Here is a 20,880-nt window from a genome sequence, read left to right on the forward strand (position 1 = left end):
TTGCCCATGTGTGTACATACGTGTGTGTAATGGCAGCCTGCCCCTTGACGGGCCCAGGAGGCCTTGGGCCAGCCAGCCCTAGGGAATCAGCCTGTGCCATAATTAGCTGCCGCCCAGCTGAGGGGCCAGGACTAATGGGGTCAGGTGAGGCACCCCTGGGCCTCAGCAGAGAGACGGCAGTTGGGAGAGGACCCAGAGGGAGTATTTGGGCTCCTGTGGAAGGCCCCTGAGGTGGGGTCTGCTGGAGAAACTGCGAAAGGGACTGCAGAGGAGCCAGCCTGGGAGTCGTTCTGCTACGCAGAGCAGGGGATGGCGTAAAGGTAGCCCAGAGGGGCTGAGAACCGAGTCCAGAGACCAGGCTCCAGGTAGCCCAGAGGGGCTGAGAATCAAGTCCAGAGGCCAGGCTCCAGGTAGCCCAGAGGGGCTGAGAACCAAGTCCAGAGGCCAAGCTGCAGGTAGGCCTGGAAGGGACCTCGAGCTAGTCCCGTCCTCTGCACTCAGGGCAGGACTAAGGATTAGACCATCTATACGTGGTGCTGTGAAGTGTTAGATCTGCCAGGGGGGAAGGGTGGCGGGGGGGAAGTTAATAGGGCACTGCCAGGAGCCGGCTGGGCTGGGCGGAAAACTCTTCCGAGGTGGGGTGTGTTTTGCATGCAGCAGCGAAAGAATGTGGGGTGAATGGGTTAACAGGGCACTGTTAGAAGGAAGCACACAGCACCGGCATTAGCGAAGCAAAATAACTCTCAGTGTTGCACAGGAAGAAGCATAAGCTCCGGGTTTGCCTCTTGCCCAAAGGGACCTGGGTTCAAGTCCTGACCAGAGGCGGCGAGTTATATGGGCTCCTGGTGCCCGTGCTCCACCAATATTTGGGAACGTGGGCCCGGCTCCACATTCCTGGGGATGTGGGGTCCAGAGCAGCCTGGGGGATTAGCAGGAGGCCTGGTACCGGCAGCAGCGAGCGACCCGGCCCCAGCCCACCCCACCCCGCTCCCCCTCTTCCTGCCCCTGCTCCGCGCCTGCCCTGCCCCCACTCCACCCCTTTCTCTAAGCCCCTGCCCCACCTCTTCCTGCCCCTACTCCACTCCCGTCCCTCCTCTGCCCCCTCCTCTGCCCCCTCCCCTCTCCCAAGTCCCTGGCCCAGCCCCGCCTCTTTCCAGCTTCCGCCCCGATGCTGGGACCCAGCGTGGCAGAACGGAGCAGGATAGGGCCAGGTTGCTCGCTGCTGCTCACCCCCAGGCTTCCCTGGACCCTGCATCTCCCTGAAGGGCGGGGCCCCCCAAAATGTGGGACCCAGAGCGGTTGCCTATGGATGGGATGGTTCTGCTTGGACGGCACCACCAAAAATTACACAAACCTGGCGCTTCTGGAACTGCATGAGGCTGGAGCTGAGCTGAGTCTGAGGGGTCTCAGTTCAGCCCCTCGGGTGTTTCACCGCATCCCCCAGGTTCTTTGTATTACAATAGCACCACGAGCTGGGTTCTGTACAGAGATAAGGGTCGAGCCCCTGCCCCGGAGAGCTTGCGACCAAAACAGCCAAAGGGTGGGAGGGGAAACTAAGGCACAAAGAGGCGAAAGTGACTTGCCCAGGGTTATCCAGTAGCTCTGTGGAAGAGAGCCCAGCTCACCTGAGTCCCAGTTCAGTGCTCCACCCAAGTGGTTCTCAACCAGGGTCATCCCTGGGGGGGACACAGAGGTCTTCCAGGGGGTAGCTAGATACTTGCCTAGTTTTACAGTAGGCTACATAAAAAGCATGAGCAAAGTCAATACACATGAAAATTTCATCCAGACAACGAGTTGTTTCTATGGCTCTCTGAATGATACACTGAAATGTAAGGACAACAGTTATATTCCAGTCGATTTATTTGATAATTATATGGTAACAGTGTGGGGCTGAGACCCTTTTGTGTGTTTAGGTCTGATCTTGCAAGCAAGTCATTTTTAAGGGAGGTGAAACTCGGGAGTAGGCAGGCCCAGTCAGACTCCTGCCAGGGGTCCAGCCCTCTGGGAAGGCTGAGAACCACTGCTCTACCCACTACGTCGTTCTGCCTCCTGTCTGCCTGGGCGTCGCTGCTCATGCAAAGAGAGCCCCAGTCATGCCAGGGGCCTTCAGCGGCTAGTCGGGCCGGCAGTTGGCAGAGCGGTGCCCAGCACTGCCGGGGGTCTCGCGGAGACATTGCTCTTTGCTGGGCCGCAGGGAGGGCCAGGTGACATCGCTAGATCTTCACCGGAGGCTCGTTCTGAAGCACAGATGCTGGAACGAGGGGTACTGGGGGTGCGGCAACACCCCCTGCCTTGAAGTGGGTTCCATCATATACAAGGGTTACAGTTTGGTTCAATGGCTCTCAGCCCCCCCCCCATGCACATTGGGTCAGCCCCCCGTTCGGAAGCTGCCGTAACTAAATCGATGACCAAAAGGGAGAGAAAATGAGCTGGTGTGAGGAATTCTGGGCGTGCGACAGACCGGCGTGTGTCTGCGGGCATGGCTCTGCGCACGTGCGAGTGATTGCGTGTGTCTTTGGGTGAGCGACTGTGTGGGAGTGAGCTACTGGACTCTGTGTGCAAGTGAGCCTGAGCAAGTGTGCGACCAGAACACACACACACACCCCGCCAGAATCTCAGCCAGCCGCCTGCCCCCTCAAGTTTCTTCTGACCTTCAAGCCGGACGATTGGTATGAGGATCGGGGGCTGATGAGGAGACAGCTCATGCTAGGCTGGGCCCCACCAGAGATCGGGGTAGTTAGGACACTCACATCTCTTTGGGGCTGATGGAAACGCCGTCAGTTACGATCTTTGGGATGCTCCCATGAGTGGGAAACAAGCAGCGTAGGCCTGTTGTCTCCCCACCCAGGCTGCATGGTGGTGATGTGGCAGCGAGGAGACATGACCATTATTTATTATTATATATGGGGCGTTTTGTTCTGCGAGCATCGCCCAGGGACTCCGTGACAGGGGGGTTTTGTTCTGCGTTCATACAGCGCCTGACACAACAGGGGCTCGCTCCGAAACTGGGCTCCTAGGCTCTCTGGTGAAACAAATCATAATAATAATCAATCATAAGTAGCCGGAGAAGGAAGAGCTGGTCTGCTAGGTCTCCTCCACTGGCTTCTAAGATTACATGAGCTCTTGACGAGTTATTAATGCACTTTTATTGCATCGCCGATTTCTTTTCTGTTGCATGTTTGTTCCTTACCTCTAGCTGGCGGGAGCCTACACCCTGTTCTAGGAGCTCACCTGCTGTCGAGGGAGGACCTGCGAAATAATTTTAAGATCAAGTTATCATTACAGCTGGTGAGGACTCTTTCAATACAATATATTTTCCATCGGAAAATGTCCGTTCATCAAAACAGAAACTGTTTGCGGGACGGGCTCGGCTTGGACGCGTTTCTCATTTTGAAAAAAGAAATTAAAACCCGGTGGGGGGGGAACCCGTTTGTTTTCCAGTTCAAACCCATTTATCATTTAGAAACATAAGTTTATTTAAGGTAAAAAAAAATAAATCCTTCAGTGGACCTGCTTCTATATTCTTATTTATTTTCTTTTCTTTTTATTTTATTTTCTGTTCTTGAAAAGCTTCCGAGATTTTGATTTTTCATCCCCATCTAGAATGGGAAAATATTTCAGTAATTCTCATGCGGAAACTGGTTTCTCCCCCCACCCCCCCCCAGCTAGAGGTAAAATGTCTTTTCAAAGCGCCCCTCACCTCAGTATCTGGGCAGGCCCTGTCCCTTGACATTGACCGTGCCGGGGGTGATGGTGGGGGAAGCGGGAGCTCCTGGTTGCTGCAGCGATCTCCGAGTCAGAAGCGAGATGGGTGCCAGCTTGACCTTTGTTTCTAGCCATCTCTGCCACATCATAACCCGTGCTCACGTGAGCTGGAAGAGAGCGCTCCTGACTGTTATGCCCGGCTGTTTGGCATGGGCACTGGGAGTGAGAGTGGCTGGCACGGGGACCGCTGCCTCTCACTGCCCTACTTTCTGCAGTCAGGATTGCAAAGGCACCAGACCATGCCCATGCTGTCTCCAGTCCTCCCCCAGGCTGGCAGCCTCCTTGCTGTGACTGCTGGAGCCAGGAATCTCTGTGGGTGTGTGTGTGTGTGTGGATTAAAACACACACGGAGCCCGGGACATGCAGCGACATGTTGCTAATCCAGGCAGTGTTATTACCGCTGCTATGGGGATGGCAACCTGGGTTTCTGGCGCTCCCAGGGAGGGGCAGAGATGGGGGGCCGGGGGGCACAGGGGGCAGAATCTTCTGCCTCATTTTCTAGCCCAGCAGCAAAGAGCAAAGGGGCCACCTGCAGGCCCAGGGGCAAGCTGGCAAAAACACAGTTCGGGTCCTGGAGCCTTCGTTCGAATCCATTCTGCCCCACGCTGGGATGGGGTGGCCTCTTCATCGCTCACTCCAGGGAGGGCCCATCTCTGCCCAAGTCCCAGGACCCCTCCCCAACTCCCCATCCATTGTGGCGTCGGATTCTTGCCACCATCTCAAAGCTCTGCCCAGCTCTACCCTCATCAGCACTGACCCCCCCCCGCCCCCCTTCCCTGCTGCTCAGCCAGGGTCCCGAGCATCACCCGAGCCTCACCTTCCAGCCACTCTTGTCTCTGTTCGGATGGCCTCCTGGTGCCCCAGGCAGGGTACCACCCTCCTGAATGCAACCACCAGCCTCCTGCCCACATTAAGCCCCTCTTAAAACACCCTCTTCTGCCAAGAGAGACCCAATGAAACGTGAATTGAAAATCCCTATTTTCTAGGCCTCTCTCCCCTTAGGATAGGGCTGGCTCTGAGCCTCTCTCCCCTTAGGATGGGGCCGGCTCTGGGCCTCTCTTCCCCGCAGGGTGGGGCCAGCTCTGGGCCTCTCTTCCCCCAGGATGGGGTCAGCTCTGGTCCTCTCTCCCCTTAGGATGGGGCCGGCTCTGGGCCTCTCTTCCCCCCAGGGTGGGGCCAGCTCGGAGCCTCTCTTCCCCCTGGGATGGGGCTGGCTCTGGACCTCTCTCCCCATAGGATGGGGCCGGCTCTGGTCCTCTCTTGCCCCAAACACTAAACGGACTCTTCTGTGTCCAAGTGAAGAACGTGACAAGGAGCAGAGCGGCCCCAGCCTCAGCCTTGGCCTTGCTCCTTGACCCAGTAGCCTCCTGTGGTTAATAAAATCCCTCCAGCCTCGACCCCTTCTGGCTGAATCCGTCTCTCCTGGGAAGGAGCCGGTTTTCTCCCCCCAGGCGCTCACCCCCATCCCAAGCTCTCCCACGCAGGAGCCTCCTTCCCCGTCTCAAGCCAGGCTCCTGGGAGCTGTCCATTCAGCACCACCTGAATTCAGCAACTCCCAGGAGAGCTCCGCGTCTCACCCGCCTCTCCCCTCCCTCTCCGGGCAGGGGGGATCATGCCCCTCCGAGGGGCGGTTACATCAATGGAGATCTGGGGGAGTCCTGGCAAGGTCCAGGTCTCTGATGTTATTTCTATCCTGTGCCCAGCATAGACCTCTATCTGTACTTGGCAGACGCTTAGCGAGAGCGACATTCCCTGCCCCGAGGAGCTTCCAAACGAGGCAGACATAGGGGAAACTGAGGCACAGACTAGCCAATTGACAAAGCAGATCCGGGATTAGCACCCAGGTCTCACAAGTCCCAGGCCATCACCCTACCCACCGCACCCTTTTGCCATGCCAACCAGTGCCTTTTCCTGCTGTCACTGCACAGGCCCAGAATGACACCACCCATCTGCCTCCTCATTCGGTCTGCTCCCCCCACCCATGTCGCTCCATCTGGGGACCCCCCGACCTGCCTTTCAAAAACATGCAATTGGTTTGTGATCTGGGGAACACAGTGGGTTGGCAGCCCTGGAAAATAAGCTCTCATGTGGAATCACAGAAGTATCCTGGAGTAGTGGGCAGATTATTAGGGTTCTGTTTCAGATGAGACCCGAAACATGTGGAGATATGCCTATTTCACAGAACTGGAAGGGACCTTGAAAGGTCATCGAGTCCAGTCCCCTGCCTTCACAGCAGGACCAAGTACCCTCCCTTATTTTTGCCCCAGATCCCCCTCAAGGATTGAGCTCACAACCCTGGGTTTAGAAGGCCCCTTAGCTATCCCTCCCCCCTTAAAACCCGAGGCCTTTCTCTGCTTCGCCTGCGCAGTAAAGATCCCACAGAGTTTCTTTTTTGTGGGATCAAGGATCCCCCCCCCAATGGATTTAAGAACAAGCAAACAAAAGAGTCGCCACCTTCCATTGTTGCAGAACACTGGCTTCTGTGCTCCAGCCCAGAGGTGGCTGCATTTCAGAGATGGGTGATGCCATTGCATCTGGGCCAGAATGCTCAAACTGAGGGGCACCAAGTCAGTCCCTCAAGTCCCTATTGAATCCGCCTGATTTCTTCAGAGGTGCGGAGCATCACGTCTCCCCTGGCCTTTGGTGGCAGCTGTGGGTGTCAGCACCTCTGACGATCAGGCTTTGTTTAGGTACCGACATAAAGAAGTTGAGCTGGGGCGGGGGAGGGGAAGGGGGGGGGATCCAGGCTGCAAGGCTCTCTGGAAAGCTGGGCTCTTTCAACCTCTGTGAGCCTGTGATTTCTCATTCGCTGCCTCTCTCTTCTTCATCTCTTCGCATCTACCCCCATCTTTCTGGATCTCCCAGCCCCAGGGAATGGCTACGTGGTACCAGCTCAACAATGCATCACCCCGTCAGCACCAGTCGAGGGACAGGCAGAAGCCCGGCCAAGCCAGCAGCTGGGAGTTGCAGCCAAGGCAGCATCCCTCTTCCCTGACTTCAAGCCAGGCTGCCTGAGCTGCTTCCGGGTTCCTGTGACCCCCACCCCCCACCTTTCCCCCTCCCTCCCTCAAGTCCCTGGGACCATCCCAGCCTGGAGAATCCAGAGGTCAGTATGAAATTTCTCTCTGCAGAACCTCCTCCTTGCAGACCTCCCAGGATGCTCCCGCTGTTTCCTTTATCCTCCCCGCTCCCGCCTTGAATTTTTGCAAGCTTGCTGGATCCAAATAAGAGGGGGCCGGGGAGGGGGGGGGGCAGAGAAAGGGGAGGGGCGGGCGGGGGGAGAGCCACAAGAGACGCCTCTGGATCCCGGCATGGACGCAGTAGGACGCTGCTGAGGATGCCAGGGTCCCCTCGGTGAGTGTGTGTCAATTTCAGCCTCGCCCATCAGACTTTCGGCTCGTGTCAGTTTCAGGGCTGCGCTTCCCTCTCCTCCGCGGCTTGTTTGGCTGCCGGCTGGGGGGCGGGAGGGGGGGGTTGTTGTTGTTGTTGTTTGGGGGGGTCCTTGTTTGTTTATTTCCAGCCCTGCCTGCATCGAGACTGCATGGATCGCCGCGGCTTGCAAGGCTGCAGTCCCGATCCAAATAGTCTTCCCCCCCCCTCCCGCGCCCCCCAAACCCTGCCTGTTTTGATGCAACCAGGGGAGGACAGCGGCATATTTTGGTGTTTTCCTGTCGGTCCGCTCCGGGTGGAAACGGAGCGATGGGGGGCGGGGAGAGGGGTTATGATGGTGAAAAGTGTCTTCAACTTAGGGTGTTTATAAACGTATCTGAAAGACGGGGAGTCGGGGGGGGGGGGGTTGGGGGGTAGATAAATGCATATCCAGTTCGTTGTGCTTGGTAGAATCCAACCCACCCCCCAGGTTTGAACCCACCTTGGGTTATTCAAACCCCCCTCTCAGCATGAGGCTAGCGACACTTTAAACATTAATAAGCTGCCCTCTCTCTCTCTCTCTCTCTCTCTCTCTCTCTCTCTCTCTCTCTCTCTCTCTCTGTTTTCGATCAATAAATTAATAACCATTAAAAAAACAACAACCTGGCTCCTCTCTTCTGAGCCAGTGTTCAGCAGCCACCAGGGATTTCATTTTAACCCTCCCTGGCCTGGGCTTCTGGAAAGGGGACTGGGGTCTAAAATCCAGGCTGCAGTTCAGATTTGAGCCTCTCTGCTCTGGAGTCTGGTGGGGCTGTATTTCTTCCCCGTCCTTCACCCTCAGCAAGCTGGCTGAAGCAGTGGCCTTCCCTCCATGGGGCTGTGCAAGGGGATCTGCAGCCTCACAGGCCTGGCTGGGTTCCTGAGCTTGTTTGGGTTCAGTGGGATTGGCTACCCTCTGGGCTGGGTTTGGAGAGCTAGTCCTTGGGCAGGGTCCCTGGCTGTTTTCCCACCTTCTCCCCTTGGTTTGTTTTATCTCTGGGACTCGCTACGTCCACCCTGCCTCCATTCTGCCCTTCATTCCCTGGCCGCCCCACGCATCCCTTCTCACTCCCTCTCCATCTCCTCTTTTACAGTCTTCCTTTCCTGCAGCCCTGCTATCCTCCATAGACTCTGATTTCTTCCCTCTTTTCTCCTTTCCCTGCTTTCTTCCTCCAGGATCCCACTTCCATCTCTCTCTGTCTCCCCCGCAACACACACACACTCTTCCCCTCCCATCTCTCTTCCTCGTTCCCTCCTTTCCGCATGGGCTCTCAAGCCTCTTCTTTCATCATTCGATCTGAGCACTAGGCCCACATTGGTGTAGATTTTCCTGCCCTTCAAAGGCATTGGATCTATGGCTAAAATGGACAGACCTCTCCCTTCCCCCTCCCCCACATGTGCACCCTTCCCCTCTCCGCTTGAACTGAAATTGACCCATGGCCCCTGGAGGGGACCATGGCTAATACTCTGGCCTCTGTCTCAGATCTGACGGGGTGGGGGTGTCTCTAACACCGTCGTGTTCATACGGCTGGAAGGATTCTCCCCTAGATGTGAGTGTGTGTGTGTCGGGTGATTAGTTTGCAGCACAATCCTGGAAGGGCCTCTTGCAGAGAAGGACAATTGCCTCTCAGAGCAATCAGACCCCTCTCCAGATCCATTATTTTGCATTGGCTTTGGACTCCCGCCTCCCCAGCTCTGCCCCCTTAGGCTGGGAGTTTGTTCCTTCCCCAAAGCAAAACAAGTTCTGGGAAGCAGTTAGCTGGATGAGGGAGATCCAAGGTGCTACAGGTCGTGGTGATTCAGCAGGGGGCGCTCTCTCCCCCACCCCCAAATCTGCGCTGACCCCAACGCCCCCGCTGGAGGCTCTGGTCACTGCTGTTGGAGGTACTGACTCTCATGTGAGACACAACCCGGGTCCTGAGCCTCTCTGTTGCATTCGAGATCCCCTGGGGATTTCTGTGGCAGTCAAAGAGGCTAGCCCCAGGGTCCTGGTTAAATCCTTGGGCAAACGGCATTCCGCTTCCTTACAGGTGCCCTGCAGCTTTCCACTGGATCTAGTGTTCTTCACTTCCCATCTTCAGCTGCTGGGCAAGCCTAGCCGTGCCACTGTGTAAACCTGCGACCGCACCCCCACCCCAGAGGTGGCCGCATTTCAGTGGCAGAAGAAGCAGCTCCATTTGCGAAGCACTTTGCTGCTAAGGGAGCTCTCTGAGATCGATATGAATCACTGCCAGAGCAGACGTATGAGCCACTGGGCTGTAATTTTCTGCCTTTCTGTCTCCCGACTGCTCTTTCTGGGGACTGAAAATCCACAGGCATAGAAAGGTCGCTTTTCCCATTGGAGTGTCTCCCAGTAACAGCGATGGGAGCAGTGCAGACCCCACGTGGCATTAGATGCTTCCCTTCTGATAACACCAAGGAGCCTGCAGTGGGGCAGGGACAGAGGGGAAGAAATTTGGCCCTGCCCTACACTTAGGCCAGAACAGCCCTGGGCCTAACTTCCATCCCTGCTCCAGTGGCTCCTAGGGGTCTTTTAGGGCTTTCGAATCACAGGAGCACAGATCAACTCCGGCCACGCTTCCACCCACCTAGAATGGCCCCAGAATCCCACTGTTGCCTGCTCACCGCCAGCTCACCCCTACACTCGGGGCTGCTGCAGAACTGACAGAGGCTTCCTCTGTACCAGGTGGTAATGGGGTCTGGGGCCCTCCCTTCTACCTCAGAGCCTCCTTGGTCCCACCCTCACTGGGGCAATGGGCAGCAATGAAATCATCCTAGGGAGTTTGGGGGACTTTATTTTACGCCCATCTTATTTGTGTTTCCTTGTGGTGCAGCCCGCTCTGTGAACCTGGTCAATCTTGCCCCTCAAGCCCAAGGCCTTGGAGGGCTTCCCAGATATTAACCAGTAGGCCCTTTCATCAGATAAAAGAATTGGCCACTTTGTCCAGCTAAGAGGAACTTCTCTTGGAGGAGTTCGACATCCTTTATAAATATGACTGCATTACATCACCTAATCCCTGCCCCGGGGAGGGGAGATCTTTCATAGATTCATAGATATTAAGGTCAGAAGGGACCATTATGATCATCTAGTCTGACCTCCTGCACAATGCAGGCCACAGAATCTCGCCCACCCACTCCTGCGATAAACCTCTCACCTATGTCTGAGCTATTGAAGTCCTCAAATCGTGACTTAAAGACTTCAAGGTGCAGAGAATCCTCCAGCAAGTGACCCATGCCCCATGCTGCAGAGGCTTGGCACATTTCGATCTTTATTTTTTTTTATCATTTGATGGATAATATTGATGTTTTTTTACTAATTTAAATGTTCAGTTAGGGGAAATTAGGGGGGGTCAGATGATGATTTAATGTGGAGATTCAAAAAGTTAAAGCTCTCTAACCATTCCTACACAAAGGGTCAGCATCCCATGGCGAAATGTCTGAAGTAAATATCGGTAAATGAAACGCTAATACGTTCTCAAGCCGTGTTTTCCCTACTTTGCCTAGCTGTACACTTTGATTATTAGCAACGGAACTATTGGGTGTGTCTGCGGTGAAATTGACATTTACCGATAAAAATCTAATCCTTCCAAGCCTAATTATATCCATTAAACCAGTGGTTTTCAACCTGTGGTCTGCGGACCCCTGGGGATCTGCAAATTATTTTTAATGGGTCTGCAAAAGGCAGTTGTTCACATAGAACAGTGGTTTTCAACATGTGGTCCGCACAGATTGTGCCTAAGATTTACGAAGGGATCCGTACCTCCACTCAAAATTTGTTAAGGGTCTGCAAATGAAAAAAGGCTGAAAACCGCTGCATCAAACCAACGGGAAATAGGAGAGGCCCAATGACTTGCCCAGGGTCACACAGTGAACGGGGGGCAGAGCCAGGAATGAAATTCAGGAGTCCCGACTCCCAGCCCCCTGCCCTAACCAGCAGCCCACATGAGCTGGGAGAGCCCCAGAGTCCAGATTCCCAGTCCCCGGCTCTCACCACTCGACACACTGAACGTTCAGTGTAATGCAGGTTTGTTGATCCAGAGGGGCCCTTAAGAGCGGCATCCTCCTGGGGCAGATAAACCTCCCTGTGGCTGGATGCTTCCCGCCCTCTGTGACAGCCCGAGCACCCCGTGGCTCAGCTGTGCTGGGGATCTCGCTTCTGGAAGGCGGGTAACTCGTCTGTGAACATTCACTCCAGGCTGGGACACGGCAGTTGATGTCCCAAGCCAGGGATGGTCTGGTCCACACCTTTTCCACCAGCGGGGCAGTGGGACTGGTTAGCTTGGAGGGTCGCTAAGAGACCGTGGGTACAGCGACACTGTGATTCAGCCCCCATGCCTGGCCCGGTGCAGCTGACTCGGGCTTATGGGGGATCAGGCTGCGAGGCTGTAAAATTGCAGTGTAGACATTCAGGCTCGGGCTGAAGCCTGCGCTCTGGGACTCTCCCCCACCGCGTGGTCCCAGGGCCCGGGCTGCAGCCCAAACCGGATTGTCCCACAGCAATTTTACAGCACCGGAGCCTGAGTCCGTCACATGGGCCTGCCCAGCTGAGGGTATTTAATTACAGTGTAGACATACCCTAAGTGACCTTTCACCTCTAGATCCCCAGGGGTTCAAACTCAGCTCAGCAGGGATTTAAAGCCGATGGCAGGGGGAGCTGCTGGAGGCCGGTAGGGGATGATTTGATGGGTGCCTGTCAGTCTCTCCCATAAAAAACATTGTCTGTCTTGATGCTGATTATCCCTTTGTTATCAGCTCTAGGATTAACGGTACAGGGGCATCTCCTTTGTCACGTCCTTCCGGGCACGGGGCAGCTGCCTTGGGAACTTGTTGAAGTACCAGAATGCTGGGGTAACTCCGTTCAACCCCACTGAAATCGACAGAGCAGCTCCCAGACAAAAGTTGGCCCATTGGCCGTCCCTGGCTCTAGCTATTGCTTGTCATTATTACTAGCATTCCTCTCCAGAGGGTCCAGTGAAGACTGAAACCTCATTATGCTGGGCACAGCAAGAGACCGTCTGGGCCCGAGTGGTTACACTTCATTAGCCAAAGAGTGGGGAGGGGAAACCGAGGCACAGAGAGGCAAAGCAGCTTGCCCGAGATCATGCTGCAGTTCAGAATCCAGGTGATCCCAGGTCACCAGACTACACTGCCCCTCGCTTCTGTCTGCTCTTTGGCAGAGCCGTCAGTGGTGACCGCACGGAGGGCTGGGCTCTTCACTCCATCCCTGGTCTGACAGGCTTTGAGGTGGTGGTAAAGATGGGAATTACTGTCCAATGTGTGGGGAAGTGAGGCTGGCTGAGATGGGCTGGAGCTGGAGCAGCTGTTTGTCTGATCCGGCTTCCTTAAGTGAAACCACGTAAAGGGGGTAGAGACGACCAGCTCGCGTCTCTTGCTGACTCTTACTTGCAATCTGGCTGGGGCGGGGAGGCACAGAGTGCATGGTGCGATCAGCCCACCCTGGGGCCTGGCAAACTCGTACCAGTGTCAGGCAGTTCAGGGCATGGCATTTAGCAGCGTTTCCGGCCACGGGCTCGCTGCGGCGTTGTGAAAGGGGCAGGCTTGCCCAGCTAAGGCAGACCCTAAACAGAAGGCAAGAGGAAAAAATTACGGTGGAAAAGGAAAAGGGCCCGCAAGGGGTGGCCGGGCAGCAGGAATCGGTGTCCCCTCCCACGTGGCGCTCAGGAGCCAGTAAGGGGGGGCGATATGATTGGGGGGAGAGGTAGCTCAGTGGTTTGAGCATTGGCCTGCTAATAAACCCAGGGTTGTGAGTTCAATCCTTGAGGGGGCCATTTAGGGATCTGGGGCAAACATTGGGGACTGGTCCTGCTTTGAGCAGGGGGTTGGACTAGATGATCTCCTGAGGTCTCTTCCAACTCTGATATTCTATGATTCTATGATCTGGCTCCTTTCTCTGGGCCAGGCGCTCTGACTTCCCTTTCAAGCCAGCCTTTGGATTCATTCGCCATTGCTCCCCTGTGGCCCTCGTCTGGTACCCAGCAGCCCCTGTCCGCGGGGCAGCTGCCCGCTGCTCTGTGTCTCTGTGTGCTGGAAAACCTTGCTGCCCCGCTGCAGGGGAAAGGCCAGGCTTGTGTGGCCGAGCCTTTCTTCAGTGTGTTGTCCCATTTCAAAGAGCTTCGCTCCCTGTCCCGGCCCGGGGGCAACCTGCAGCCCTTTCTCCTGGCCCCTAGGAGAATTTTGCTGCTGACTTCCTGGCGATCAAGATCTGGCCCACGGTGCAGTGGAGGGGGGATGTAGGAATGCCAAGCAGAGTGACCCAGGTGGAGACAGGGCACGAGGACTCTCCTGTGGATTTTTGCTGACCATCAGGGTTTGACCTGAAAAATGCCTCCTTGTGCCCTGTTGGGGTGATGCCCAAGGGACGGGTCCTGGCCCAGGCTCCTGCAGAGTCTGTGGGCCGTGACTCTCGATTCGCAGCCTCGAACGCTGACCTGTAGATGAGGGGCATAAAGCGGCGAGGCTCTCTTGATTTCAAAGCGGTGCCGATGAACAGCGGCTTGAGGTGTCGGGTTTTAGCCATCTCCTTGGCTATGCATGGCTCTCCGCAAGGCTCTCCAAATACTGGGTGGTCTTCTGCACTGAATGGTCCATGCTTAAAAAAATCCTATATGGCTGAGTGGCTAACGAATCCAGGTGCGGTCATTCTGAGACTGAGCCGCTGGGTTACCTTGGGCAAGTCACTTCTCTGTGCCTCGGTTTCCCCTTCTTTGCCATGAGACGATGACCCTCAGCTGCCTCTACAAAGTGTATTGCTAAACTGGAGAGGGTTCAGAGAAGAGCCCTGAGAATGATTACAGGATTAGGAAACATACTGACAGACTCACAGAGCTCAGTCTGCTTAGCTTACCAAAGAGACGGTTAAGGGGTAACTTCATTACAGTGAATAAGTATCTACACAGGGAACAAATATTTAATAATGGGCTCTGTGCTCTAGCAGTGAAAGGAATAACATGAGCCAATGGCTGGAAGCTGAAGCTAGACAAATTCAACGGCAAATAAGGTGTATGTTTTAAACCGTGAGCGTTTATCCCCTGGAACAACTTACCAAGGAGGGTGGTGGATTCCCCGTCACTGACAATTGTTAAATTAAGAGCAGAGGTTTATTCTAAGACACCTGCTCTCGTGGCATGGGAGGTGGGTGAACCCTGGGCTCAGTGAGGCTAGCCCCTGGCCGGTCCCTTCTGCCCAAGGCGCCCCTCCCTTGTCCCGCCACCCCAGCCCCGGCCTGCCCAAGCAGCCCCAGCCCCGGAGCATGGGGCGAGCGGCGTGGGCCCAGCGCCGGGTAGCATGCCCCCCCGCCCCTCAGCCCCAGAGCACTGGGCAGAGTCCTGGGCTGCAGGCTGGCCCCCATTAGCCTCAGCTGTGGCCCCGGCCATGGGGGAAGAGCCAGCAGTACCAGGGGCCTGGGGATGGAGCGTGGGCAGGGTCACACAGGGCTGTTTGGGGAGGCTCAGCCTCCCCTGGCCTTTGATGCCTGCCGCCCATATCTAGTGGTTATTTTGGGGAAATCCTCTGGCTTGTGTTATCCAGGGGGTCAGACTAGATGATCACAAGGGGCCCTTGGAGTCTAAGACTCTAAACCTTGGCTGGAGACCGTGTAAAAGCTACGTAGGGTTATCAAGGAGCACAAAGAACTGAGTTTAGCCCTGAGTTTACTGAGTTCAGTCAGTCACATTCCACCATCTCTTTGCTGGCCCATTGTTTCCTATAATCAGGTAGCTCCAGCCCCCAGGCCCTGATTGTCTACATGGGGAAACTGACCTGACTAGTTACTGTGGAATAAAGCGTTCCCTGATACCTAGTCCAGACCAGCTCCCCACGTGGCCGCTCTTCTGGAATAAATGTGAAGGATAGGGGGGGAGGGATAGCTCAGTGGTTTGATCATTGGCCTGCTAAACCCAGGGTTGTGAGTTCAATCCTTGAGGGGGCCATTTAGGGATCTGGGGCAAAAATTGGGGGTTGGCCCTGCTTTGAGCAGGGGGTTGGACTAGAAGACCTCCTTAGGTCCCTTCCAACCCTGAGATTCTGTGACTAGACCGTCCGCGTGGGAAGCAATTCCCGAACAGCTATTGCAGTCGGCTTCCCCCTAGGACAAGCCCCTGGCGTGTCACCATTCCTTGAAAAGCTGACGCCCCTTGGCTCATTGCACAGCGGCTGCTCTGTCCTCAAAGGCGCTGGGCCGTTAGGAGTCTTTTCTCTGCCGGCGCCCTTAGTCAGCTGGCGCGCCCCCCGTGGGGGTGGCTGACTTTGCAGGAGAGACCCGGGTTTGAATTAGGGAGGAGGGAGGGGCCTGTGGGGCGTGGCCGATGGTGCATGTCAAAGGCCAGCAGGAGCTGAGTGCTGGAGGACGGGGGGGGGGGGTTGCCAAGCTGCTTGCGGGGGTGGCCCTGGGGAAAGATTTGCAGGCATTAAAGCATCTTTCTCTGCTGCTACACGCTTCCAGCACCAATGAGGCCTCCAGGGAACGCCCCAGCACTGGCATCCCAGCTGTTACAGAAGGGAAAGTGCCACATAGCGGCTAACCCAGATGAAGGCTCTATTGCCAGAGTGAAGAAATCAGTGACTGTAACCCTCACCCCGGCCTGGATTTGAACCCTTGACTGCCTGCCCACCCCCCTTGCCCCTTGAGCTAAAGAAGCAGCACCATAGCAGTTAGCAGTAGCAGGCTGCTATCCTCTAGCGGACATGGGCACGTGACACACGTTGTCAGGCTAAGCAAGGTGCATGCGCATAGTAAACACTCCCTGCCCTAAAGATCTTACAGTCTAAAGAGAGCTGGCCGGTGCCTCAGTTTCCCACACTGAAAAACGGGGATGTTGCTGCTGATCCCCTTGCAGAGGCACCCAAGGGCTTTGTAAATTCCTTGGGGACCGCACAGTGCGAGGTGCTGCCCTACTCCTCATTCACCCTCATGCGAGCGAGAGAATCCGGCCCAGGGCTGGTGTATTTAGGGTGACCAGACAGCAAATGTGAAAAACTGGGATAGGGGGAGGGGAATACAAGCCTATATAAGAAAAAGACCCAAAATCGGGTCATCTGGTCACCCTAGGTGTGTTCCTGACTGGGATCGGCTGGGGGCAGTACAATAATGTCCTATTCCTAGAGATGGGGAAGAAAAACACACTTACTTATTAAATCGCCTTTTCCCCCCTGACGCTGTCCCTTCGCTTTCCCGGTTCAGGGCCATCAAGCCAGGTGCGTCATTTTCTTTCCAATTCTAAACTCAAGGCTGCTGGGAGTAAAGGCAAAGCTCCCCAATCTGGTTTGACAGGAGTTCTGCCTGGGGTAGGGGGAGTGTACCGCCCCAAGGGGAGTAGTGGGGATACCTGGGGAGCCCCCAGTGAGGTGGGGGAATACACCTTCTCCTACACCCCTTTCTGGGACACTCCTTGCTCCCCCCTGCATGCTGGTCCTAGTGCCTTATAGGCTCCCCAATTTGGTATCCCATGTGCCCCCTGCCAGTTTGCCTGCATGTGGGGGGAAGAAAAGGCCATCATAGAATATCAGGGTTGGAAGGGACCTCAGGAGGTCATCTAGTCCAACCCCCTGCTCAGGGCAGGGCCAATCCCCAATTTTTGCCCCAGATCCCTAAATGGCCCCCTCAAGGATTGAACTCACAACCCTGGGTGGAGGAGGCCATGCTCAAACCACTGAGCTCTCCCTCCCCATCCCATCTCCAGTCCCTGCCCTGCGCCCCTCATGCTTGGCAAGTGGCAGATTTTATGGCGGGAGAGGGAACCGCTGCTGTTTGGAGAGCGTGGGCCAAACACGGAGGAGGGAAAGCAAACAAACCCATGGCAAGTGGCCAAACATGAGATCGCGCAGCCAGAGACTATGCCAGGCAGAGATGCTGCCAGCCTTTCCCGTGTGAGAGCCACGTGCTGCCCCCTGCCCGGCACTGAGGGGAGGGTGGCGGGGGAGGCGGTCCCCAAACGCCTCCCCATTGGAGCCCATGCCTCGCTCTGCCCCAATGGAAAGTCAAACCAAATAGTTGACCCTGGGGGCCCAATTCTGCAGTCACAGGGAGTGTTGGCAGAGTAAAGTTGGCAGGATCAGCCCAGCAGTATTAGTGCTGGGGTTTATATTTAGTGCATCTTTCTCTGCCCAGGCAGGATGGTTCTCTGCAAAGAGGCCTGGGAGTCAGGACGCCTGGGTTCTCTGCCTAGCTATGCAACTGAGCCAGTCACGTCAGTCCAGCGGCTTCCCTGTCTGCAAAACTGGGGGTCACACCCACCTTCCCGCCCCTGGGTGCTGTGGGTCTGGGTTCATTGTTTTCAAAGCTCTTTGGCGGGAAAGGGCTGGATAAAGATTTGGGGAGAATATTACCATTGTCACATGGAGAGGGGAACTGGAACGCTAGATCAGATCATCCTGTCTGGTATCATTGCTCCAAAAGTGGCTGTCCCCAGCTGCCCCAAAGGAAGCTGAAAGAAACCCTGCAGTGGGCAGTTATGGGATAATCTGCCCCTGTGACAAGTTACCTCCTGACCCCTAATGGTTGGCATGCCCTGAAGCCTGAGGGTGTATACCCCTCCCTCAAATCTTAGCTTTTTACATTCTCTCTATTATAAGCCGGGATACTCTTGTTCTCCACAGAAACGCCCAGTCCCCTTTTGAGTCCTGCTCAGCTCTTGGCCGCAATGAAACATTGTGGTGCTGACTTCCACAGGCTAATTGGGGGTTGTATGGAAAAAGTATTTCCTCTTATCAGATTGATCCAGTTCTAAAACCGCGAGTGATTGACATTTCCACCATGTCCCTTAAGTACGTCCTTCACCCCACCAGTCAGGAAAACACCAGCCGTGGGCTGGTGTCTCCTCTGTCTAACCTGCGGGAGTTGTATGGCGGGGAAGGGAGAGGCGAATCGGGCCTCCTGTCTCTTTAAATAGACAGACAATAGCAGGCGATCAATCAATGTCCATGTCTTCTATTGCATCATCCATCCTGATTCCTTTTGTCCAGCGATGGGGTGGTGGGGTAAGGGAGAAGGGGACAGCAGGGCTGGGGGAAAGGGAGGAGAGTAGTGTGTGATAAGGGGGATCATGCTATACTGCTAGGTCCCTCTACCGCCCTCCCCCACGCTCTGCCCCCAGGAGCCAGCGGGCTTGGTCCAGCTCCAGAGCCCGGCTATCTCCAGGGTACTTCCGTGGGGCTCCTACAGGCGCCCGTTATCTGTGCGACGGTTCCCACTGCTGCGGCTCCATGCTCCGGACACGTCCGGCTCGACCCCGTGTAAGGGCTCGGGCTGGGCTTCCGCCCGGGGTGCCCGTGAGCCGACCGGGTCCGGGTGGAGTCTGCAGAGATGCCGCGGCAGCTCCGGGGGAAGCCAAGCAGCGGGATGGCTCCGCCTGACCGGCTGCCCCGTTCCCCTCTGTAACACAGGGCCCGCTGTGTAGGCAGCTGAGACACCAATAGCCAGGGAAAGTACAACCCGGGCCAGGCCCATATGGCCCCCTCTGGCCCTCCCCAGAGCTCTCTCGCGCTCCAGATGGACCGGGGGTGCTCGCCGATGGGTGCTCGGAGATCCCAGGGCCTCCCCATAGATACCCATGCCAGCTGCTTGGCTTGGATCTGACCCTACCTCCCCCCTTCTCTCCGCAGAGCCGCCCTGCCATGTCGTCCTCCAGACGCCAAGACACGGACGAGGTTTTCGGTAAGTCCGCTGCCCGATCTGCACCCTCTTCCCGCCCGCCCTGGTCTCTCTGAGCCCACGTCCTCTAGCGCCCGCTTGCTCGCCCCCAGCGTCGCCAGCCCAGGGAGACTTTCCCCGGCCTGCAGAGCCGGCCAGGGGTGGCGCAGACCCAGGCTGGGGGGGAATGTGGGGCTTGGGGAAGGAAGGTCTGGTGGGAGGGGGGTGTTAGGGCCTGGCAGTTGGGGGCCGGTGAGCTAGGGCGTGGATGGGTTGGGGAGCCGGGGCATAGGGGTGGATGTGGGGGAGGGGGGAATTTGGGAGCTAGGACCTGGCTGGGAGGAGCGGGAGATCAGCAAGCGCAGGGGCCCAGGGAGGGTCTGGAAATGAATCCCCATCCTGCCCCTGAAAGCCGAGATCTGTTTGCCCACCCCTCTCATCTATGGGGCTCCCTGGCCCAGCGGGGCCTGGATCCCTGGGAGATGGACTAGGCTTCTGTCCCCTCGACTCCGTCCTCCAGCCCTAGGCTGGATTCATCCCTGGTGGGAGCTCTCACCGCTGCCCTCCAGGGGCGCTGTGCTGGGGAAAGGCAGGACCTGCTGAATCAGCGCCCGGCCCTCTGGCTCCCAGGCCTCCCGGCAGCGGGGAATCGGGGTGCAGCTTGCATGGACACCGCCTCTCCCACACACACCTAGGTCAGACGGTGCCTTAAAATCATAGAACATCAGGGTTGGAAGGGACCTCAGGAGGTCATCTAGTCCAACCTCCTGCTCACAGCAGGACCAATCCCCCATAGTTGCCCCAGATCCCTAAATGGCCCCCTCAAGGATTGAACTCACAACCCTGGATTCAGCAGGCCAATGCTCAAACCACTGAGCTATCCCTCCCGCCCAATCCCTTCTTGGGAGCCGGGTGCAAGTGGGGCCCTAGGTGTGCGTGACCCCCTAGGATGTACACGTGGGGCTCTGCCTCCCCGCAGGCGCCTCTCCCCACTGGCCTCCACCCCGTGCCCCCTACGGCTGCTGGGATCCTGCAGGGACCCTGCGTCCCGCTAGAGCCCCCTGGACGACTGCATGGGGCCTTGCTCATTCAGCCTCCTATGGAGACCCCCAACACACACACACACACCTCCCTCTTGTCTCCAGCTGGTCTCCCCTCCACTTTCTCTCTCATCCCTTGCCGCTTTCTTCCCCTGGTCCCTCGGTGGCCAGGTGCTGCAGCACCCACTCCAGCATCCACTCCTACTTTGCCTCGATTTCCCATCCATCTTCTGTGGGGGTCAAAGATCTGCCCTGCTCCCCGTCCTCGGGGCCTGATCCTGCCTCCTTCGGCGGCCTGAGACTCTCAGGCAGGATGAGGAGGGTTTGGGGCACAGAAGGAAAAAGGATCAGGCCCCTCACGTGTTTTGCACCCATGGACCTCCTAGCCTAGGCGGTTGTGCAAAGCACAGAGGTTGTGCAAAGCACGGCTGGCTCTGGTGCAGCTGGTCCCAGCTGGGGACGATAGCGTGACCCTGTCTTATGTGGGTGCAGGGCATCCACAGGGGTTTGTACTGCAGTAGCTGACCCAGTGCCAGCCAAACCCAGTGTAGACAGGGCTTTGTCAGAATCTCCCCCTCCCAGTGTGCATCTGCCCCTCTCATTGGCTGACGGCGATAAGCACCCAGGCCGGTGTGCGTGCATGAGCGTGTCCACGCTCACACGCGGGTGCGCGTATGGTGCCTGTGATTAGCAGAAGCCTGAGCCGTGCCCTCCTGCAAAGGCCACTGCCTCGACTCCCCGGGGGCTGGAGCTGAAAGCCCACGTGCCAGCTGCAGACAGCCGATGCTGGGAGTGTTTCCCATCTGTGGCTGGAGGAAAAAATGTCACCCTAAAAATAACCAGGGCAGAGGAAGCGGCTGGCAAGTGAAGGGGTGAGTGGCCCCAAGGCACAGCTCTGATTTTCCCCTGCTTGGGTTGGCACCCGCCTGGCGTGCCCTATTTATAATGAACGAGCTGGGATGAGCAGTGCGTGGCCAAGACAGCCCAGGGAAGGCTGGAGACAGGCAGCGTGGTGAGTTA

At 56.6% G+C, this 20,880-nt stretch overlaps 1 protein-coding gene across 7 annotated transcripts in view; it reads left to right on the forward strand.

Annotated features, from left to right (window-relative positions):
* The first annotated feature begins 3,193 nt into the window (after window positions 1–3,193).
* The window catches only part of SAMD14 (sterile alpha motif domain containing 14), a 36,739-nt gene continuing 19,052 nt past the window's right edge, over window positions 3,194–20,880 (forward strand). For 3 of the 7 annotated variants that reach the window (XM_073325567.1, XM_073325573.1, XM_073325571.1), the window contains exons 1-2: window positions 6,520–6,871; window positions 18,793–18,844. In XM_073325567.1, coding sequence (XP_073181668.1) covers window positions 18,805–18,844 — 40 coding nt within the window. In that variant the 5' untranslated portion in view covers window positions 6,520–6,871; window positions 18,793–18,804. Of the gene's footprint in view, window positions 3,289–6,518; window positions 6,872–7,038; window positions 7,120–18,792; window positions 18,845–20,880 lie in introns of those variants that run through there. The other 4 variants (XM_073325569.1, XM_073325570.1, XM_073325568.1 and 1 more) reach the window with 3 other exon arrangements.

The sequence above is a fragment of the Lepidochelys kempii genome, chromosome 27, assembly GCF_965140265.1.
Source record: "Lepidochelys kempii isolate rLepKem1 chromosome 27, rLepKem1.hap2, whole genome shotgun sequence".
NCBI classification, from domain to species: domain Eukaryota; kingdom Metazoa; phylum Chordata; order Testudines; family Cheloniidae; genus Lepidochelys; species Lepidochelys kempii.